The sequence below is a fragment of the Arachis hypogaea genome, chromosome 14 (genome assembly GCF_003086295.3).
Source record: "Arachis hypogaea cultivar Tifrunner chromosome 14, arahy.Tifrunner.gnm2.J5K5, whole genome shotgun sequence".
NCBI classification, from domain to species: Eukaryota; Viridiplantae; Streptophyta; class Magnoliopsida; order Fabales; family Fabaceae; genus Arachis; species Arachis hypogaea.
In genome coordinates this window covers 137,613,833-137,621,397 of record NC_092049.1, presented here as the reverse complement: position 1 = coordinate 137,621,397, position 7,565 = coordinate 137,613,833, and the positions used below count along the sequence as shown (strand labels likewise).

Genomic DNA, 7,565 nt, shown 5'->3' with positions numbered 1-7,565 from the left:
AAAGTCAATTATTTATTCAATTATGCTACCTATAAAAATAGGTATTTGTCATTTTATAACAACTTTTTATTATAATACTAAAAATAAATTTAATTATTTGTCTATTATATATATTTGATTATTTTACTATAGCATATTTGATCATCCTATTTGTTAATTATTTAGTTAAAAAATGTGTGAATCAATATATAGATATAAATATAAACAAAGAAAATTGTTAGATGAACATAACTAATTTTTTTTATGCAGCTCCTCCTTTTTATTCAATTAATTTTTATTGTATGAATGAATTATTAGACTAATTTAGTTGAATTTAATTATCAACATAACTTAGTTATATAACATTATCAATATACATATAAATATATATAGAGACTGATTTTTAATATATATGAAGCATGTTTTGTATTCATCTTATCTATATAGTAATATGTCTAATTAAATGTAACCTAGTGATAGAAATTGAACTTCCTTAATTGAACTAAACTATTTGTAAACTGTAAACAAAGACATACATCATATATAACTCTAGATATCTAATAAAGTCAAACTCAGAACAAGTTGATATGAACATATTTGGTGATGCACAGTAGAAGAAGCAACAAAATATATAACTACTTGACATTTTTGTTCCACTGATTGCTTTTCAGACAACTGAAAAACCCTAATTAATTACCAAAAAAAAAAAAAAAAGAGTCTCCATGAGAGCATCAACAAAAACAACTACATGGAACCTTGGAAGCTAATAAGGAGAATAAGAATTTAAATATGTAACAAGAATTTTCTGTGTGCATGCATGCATATGTTCTTGCTTAAATAATTCTTATGGCAAATTAAATTAAATATGTTCTTGAAAGGAAGGTAGAGATGGATGCTGCTATATATATATATATATAATCAAAAGATTGGTGAATCAGAAGGTGAAGAATCCACCAAATGGAGAATGCTGTTCCAATAGTTCTTATCTTCATAGGAATCACCATTGTCATTGTTATGAGACTCTCCGCCGCCGCCGCCGCCGCCACCACCACCACCACCTTCAGATGACAAACTCAATTCATTATTATCATTATTAGGGTTGTTATTATTATTAGTATTCAGCAGAAGATTTGTGAACCCTAACTCTTCATCTTCTTCTTCAGCATCATCATCATCATCATCACCAACATTAACATGTGCACCATTACTACCACTTGTCCTAAGAGACTCATCATCATGATCATGATTTTGATGATGATGAGAAGAACTTCCCCACGTGGATTCCATGGTCATCATTGTCAATTCATGCAAGCTAGGGTTGAAAGTAGTACCCATTGAAGAATTATTATCATAGTCTTTCCACTCATGTTGATGATGATCATGATGATCTTCACTACCTTCTTCCTTCACGTTAATACTCCTAATAATTCCATCATTCTCAGAATATGAACCTGAAGTAGCTCCAACAAACTCAATCATAGGCACCACTACATTAACATTATTGTTGCTATTTTCTCCAATTATTGCTGGTGATGCATTGTTCTCCGAGAATGATAATGTAGATGTTGGTGACTCAAGTTCAGCATTTCCCATTCCACCACCACCATTACTTTCATGATTAGATCTCAATAACCAATCTTCATTATTAGTCCAATCCTTGGTTGTTGTTATTGGAGATTCGTCGGCTAATTTGATCATAACTTGAGCTGAAGACGAAGACGAGGACGAAGATGGAAAAGTGGTAGTAGAACTTGGAATTTGTAATGAGTGTTGTTGTGATGAACGTAATTTTGATTCCCTAACCAATCTTGCTTCAGCTTCAAGCCTAGCACTCTCCCACTGAGCCATGTGGCTGAGGTTGGCGGCGACCTTCTTTGAATGGCCGCCGTCACCAGAGACTAGGGCATCGTTTCTGGGCTTATGAGTCACAGGATCGATGCCCATTTTTGTTAATCTTTTTTTGAGATGCGTGTTCCAATAATTTTTTATCTCATTATCTGTCCTTTTTGGCAAATGTGTGGCTATAGCTGACCACCTATAAACAACAACAACACAATTTATAAGAATCCAATGCAAACCCTAGAATTTATCAAATGCTGTTGAATGTTGATCTAAAAATATACTAAAAATGATAGAATATATGAATGATTAAAGGGTTTAAAATTTAGTTTGAGTTTAACTCATATCAAGTAAGATTTCAATGTGTAATTATTCTTTACCTATATATATGAACTAATAGATATTGTTTTTGATGAACTTCTAGTTTTTTGTGTTTATTACTATAATATTTTTTTTTTTACTTTGATCTTAAAAAAATGCAACTCAATTGAAGAGAAAATATTTATTAGAAATCACATTCATGGACAATTGATTTTAGCTTTTGTGTGGAATCTAGCTAGAAGATATGTATACTTGATTTCTTTTCTTTTTTTTTTCTTTTCTGTATTTAATCAAGGACCATATATGTTGAATGAACTAATTGGGTGTCAGGAAGTGAATTTATGGAGATGGCAGGAACCACAATTAAATCAGTGTTGGAAATAATAATTATAGGCTAGAGAAAATGTGGTTCAAGAAATTGAGAGAAGACCATTTGCATTTAAGACATTCTGCACAGCAATGCAAGTTGGAAAAGCAAAAGAAATTATTATTCGTAGTCCCCCCCAAAAACCCAGTTACCAAATGCCTGATCCCAAATGCAAATGTTGTACTATAATTAAATAATTAAGAAAAATATGTTTCTTTTTTTTTTTTTCATTATACACTTAAGGTGTCAAATTAAACAGCACCAAAAATTATTTCCAGCTTCTAGTTCTCTCATTATAATTTTATAATACGAATTTTATTTATTTATTTATTTTGGGTGCAAAGAGATCACATTTTTCAGTTCTATCTCACTCTTTGAAAAGAAAGAAAAAAAGAAAGAGAAATAATAACAATGATGATACCAAGAACATAACAATGAAGCTAAACAATGAAATGATGAGCACCTTTGATTTAGAACATTCAAGAACAAAAATAATAAACCTAAACATTATTGTACTACTGTACTATATATATAACTAACTCCACAAACATATATATACAAACAAAATTACCTGTTTCCTAAGAGTGCATGAAGCTGAATGATAGCTTGTTCTTCTTGCAAACTGAACTTTCCCCTCTTAATATCAGGCCTTAGATAATTTGTCCATCTCAATCTGCAGCTCTTCCCACACCTTTCAAGCCCTATACAATAATATTACATACAAAAATAAACATTACACTTTTTTTCTTTTAAATAATATAATTAAAAAGTCCTTGTTAAAAAAAATTAAAAAATTGTTCGAATATCAAAATAAACACTATATAAAAAAGTATCAGTTACTGATACATGATTGAGATCAACGACTAAAATTACCTGCTTTTGCTGGCAAAGCGCGCCAGCTTCCATGACCATGTTCTTCAATATAGGCTAAGAGCTTCTGATCTTCCTCTGGTGTCCATGGTCCTTTCTTCAAACCCACTTTGTCACAACATGGTGATCTTCCCATTTTGAAGGAGGAATAGGAACAGGAACAGGAACAACTAACAGTAATATTGTATACACTAGTTGCTACTTAACACTGAGATAGCTTTTCCTATTTCTTCATATATAATAGCACAAGAAAGAGTGATGATGGATTATTCATTAGTGGCATAAATGGTATAACAAACTATTTTTGACAGTGTATCTGCTTTGTCATTACAATAATACCCTTTCATTTCATGATGATATACTTTTAATTTGGAGTTCATCATTGCATAATTGATTGGAGTGAAATGCAAATGGAGTGGTTCAATTGTCTTTTCATATATTATAATTTTAAACCCTATGGACGCAGCTTTGAGGTTTTGAGCTAGAAAATTAAAGTCATAGTCATAATACTTGAGTGATACGTCACCTAGAATTTATGGCACATATTGCTAGCTAGGGCCAATTTTTAATATTCATATGGGTCCATCTCATGAGTGTTTTTCTTTTTATAGCTAGATAGATTGAATTATAATAATAATCACCTTCTTTTCTAATTAGTTAGTGAATGTATTAATTAAGATGCTCGTTAAGAAAATGAAATAAAATTCAAATACTAATGAAAATGCTAAGACATATAATGGTGCTAATTATTTAGTGTTTGAATTTTGTCTAATTTATTTTTTATAATAAATTTTAAATATTTAAAATGTATTAAGTTTTATACTTTAAAATTAGATATTAACTAATTAACTCTTTTTGGCAATTAGACACCAAATTTTTAGTAAAATAACAACCATATATATATAGATATATATTACAAGAAAAATACTGAAAACATTTCTTTTCAGTGAAATATTTTTTATTACCTTTTCAACAAGTGTTTTGAGTATATTTATTAACAAAAAAAACTAATTTAAAAAAATCAAAGATTAATTAGTCAAAATTATATTAGAATAAGTATAGAAAATAAATTTTTAATTAATCAATATTAATTAATATTTTATTTTAAAATCACTTTTTTAACTTTTATTTTTTTTTAAATATTTTAAGTGAAATTTAAAATTTAAGGTTTAAGAAGATGAGAAATATAAGAATAAAAAAATTTAATTAATATTAACCAAAATATCATTAATTCTCTAATTACATGGATTAACATTCGTATAAAAATTCGGTTGTCACTAATTAATTATATGTATTTAAATTATTTTTTAATTAATAAAATAAAGAAAACGTGTATTTAATTGTTAAAAAAATATTGATGGTCTATCAGTTATGCACATATATAAGACGGGATTTGAATCGTTAATATTTATTTAAATATATTAATAAATTAATTAATTAACCAAGCTAAGTTAGTTGTGAGATGGTAATATTATTAATTTATTATTACATTTTAGGCCACTTGCCATTACTAACGGAAAGCATCATGTTGCGAAAAGGTGGGCACATACCCGTTTGCCGTTTCTTATAATCTCTTTTATTGTTGCATTAATTTGTGTCCACTCTGCAATGGCACACTACTATATAGACTAGACAGTCCCAATCCAAAAGTATCAAATTAAATGACCAACATTTCAATTATAGCATTAGGTTGAGATGTCGTACAATAAATTAAACCTATCAAGTTAATTTTGAGAGACTTGTTATTTTTACATAATGGACCTACACTACAAAGAAGTAATAGTAATTTACTTAAATAAAAAGAAATATTAGTAAATATAGTAACATGTGGTGTACATTATTCGATCCAATTTATTAATAATTTCTTAGTATTTTGTAACCATAAGATATTTACATTTATTAATTTGAATTAGTTCATTGTAGTAATTATTATAGTCATATTAATAGGTTAACTATTAAAAATGCATTCGAATTATTTTATTATTAGCAAAAATATTTTTAAAATTTATTATTAATAAAAATATTTTTAAATTATTTAAAAATATGACAAAAATGCATAATTATTTAAAAATATGTGGTAAACTTAGTTTTCTATGTATAAAGTGAAACTTTGAATTTGACAAATAAATCATGTTATGTTTTCTTTATTAATAAAAAAGGTCTTTGATCATTGTTATATATTTTTTACAAATTTTTAAATTATGTGAGTAAAAATATTTTTATCGATAACAAAATTTAAATATAATTTTATCAATATTAAAATAATTCAGATGCATTTTATGTGGTTCCATATTAATTTGTTGATTGGGGAGAGGGGAGGGGGAGCACATGACCTTTAGCTAGCTAAACGAAGAAGGCACTTATAAGAGTCATGATGACACTAAAAATAGTCATCACTTATACTAATCAGTTTCCTATACATATAAACTTACTAATATAGTAGCAATTACTTTATTTCAGATGATCCCTTTGAAAAAATTTTCTAATACAAGCTAAACTATTAACATCTCATAAAACCAAATTTTCTAAAAGTTTCATATGTGAAGAAAAGGTACATAAATAATTATATTTTTAATATGTTTATTTTTTATGTAAAAGGTTTTTTGAATTTATGTAATTTTGTATAAATTTTTTATGTTAAAATTCTTTTTTTTAGAGTCAACAAAGATCGACTTCCATAGTTTTTTATTATAAAAGTTTTGATATTATATTATAACATTATTTCTTCTAAAAATTTAAACTAACAAAAAGATACTATGAATAATTATATTTCGTACATAACAAATAAGTAGAAGAGATAAAAGAAAAAATATTTTAACATTTTTTTCATTTTAAAATAATTATAAATATGAATATAATGGTAAGAGTTAATAAAATTATAACTACCAAAACAATATTCAAAAGTTTATCATCCAGTTGACAAAATAACTTTAAAAAATACAAACAATAAATAAGTCTTCGAATAATTTAAAAACATAACAAAAATAACAAAAAATATCGTATTATTTTTATAAGTGATAAATAAATTTTGTATTTAATAAATAATTTGTCTATTTAATTCGAATTATTTTGTAAACATTTAGAAGGCGCGTATAAAAAAAAGTAAAATTTGATCTCTAAGCTATTTTAAAAATGTTTCTAAAATATTTCAGTCATTAAAAAAAATCTCATTTTTTTAATATTGTTTTGTAAAAATTGCATCAAATTTTATTTTTAAAGCTCTTTTTAATATTAGTAATTTTTTATCACATTTTTTAATATTTTAGAGATTTTTTGTTATTTATATCTTTTAAAATTATTTTTATTTTTGACATACATTATTTTTAAATACTATTTTAGTAGTGTAGTAAAAAAATGGAGTAATTTGTGGGATGATAGGGCAATTTAAGAGAGTGGGGTTTGGAAGGGGGTGGTGAAGGGGCATCATTCTTGAATGATGTATGAACTATGGTACATTATGTGAAAAGACAAAAAGGAGGGTCCCGTGATGAGAAGAAATTAAAGTAGAAAACATAAATGTGTGTGTGAGTTGAATGCAAAGGAAATTAAGGTCTTCTCATGGATCCAAGACTTGTTATAATGCTAGATAGTAGTAGTAGAAAGGACAATGGGGACACCCTCTTTTTAATTTCCCTTGATCACTACTACTACTATGCCAGCTTTACCATATGGTAATGGTCCACTATATTCTTAAATGACCCTATTAAATGAGTGCACATTACACTTGTCATCTTCATATAACTCCAACGTGGTCTATACTCTATATCTCACACAATTTAATTAAAGAAATTTAATCCAACATGAACCCAATATTAATGCTATTTCTTCATCAGTATTTACACTGGAGGATTGATAGATACAACTCAAACATCATCAAATTTGCTGTGTTTATTACTCTTATTATGGTTAGTGTTGCAAGTGTGAGGAGTGTTGAAGTTAATCACACATTAAAGAAAATAAAGAAGAGTGAGGAGTTTATAAGATGAGAAACTCATTAACTTGACACTTTAAGGTTTTGAGTTGGATGTGGTGTCTTTTCATCTTATGTTATCTCACTTGATTCCTCCCCAAAATTTTTCCGGTGGTCGAGAGCTCTCCACAGTCCGGACGGCGCGTGTCCCGCGGTGTTTTGCGGCGGTACATTTGAGGAGAAGATTGTTAGTGTTGCAAGTGTGAGGAGTTTTGAGTT

The 7,565-nt window shown here is 27.5% G+C and overlaps 1 protein-coding gene across 1 annotated transcript; it reads right to left on the bottom strand.

Moving 5' to 3' along the window:
* Positions 1 to 519: 519 nt before the first annotated feature.
* LOC112744504 (transcription factor MYB16) lies at positions 520 to 3,846 on the bottom strand. The gene is made up of 3 exons (XM_025794164.3): positions 3,380 to 3,846; positions 3,078 to 3,207; positions 520 to 2,014 (listed from the first exon to the last, which is right to left on the bottom strand). Exons 1-3 carry the CDS (start codon positions 3,510 to 3,512, stop codon positions 898 to 900), a joined length of 1,380 nt encoding a protein of 459 aa, XP_025649949.1. The 5' UTR covers positions 3,513 to 3,846; the 3' UTR covers positions 520 to 897.
* Between the last annotated feature and the right edge of the window lie 3,719 nt (positions 3,847 to 7,565).

Coding starts and splice junctions, on each gene's coding strand:
- LOC112744504 (XM_025794164.3), bottom strand. CDS start 3,512: ATGGGAAGATCACCATGTTGTGACAAAGTGGGTTTGAAGAAAGGACCA. Junction 3,208..3,379: donor CGCTTTGCCAGCAAAAGCAG/GTAATTTTAGTC, acceptor ATTATTGTATAG/GGCTTGAAAGGTGTGGGAAG. Junction 2,015..3,077: donor CATGCACTCTTAGGAAACAG/GTAATTTTGTTT, acceptor TGTTGTTTATAG/GTGGTCAGCTATAGCCACAC.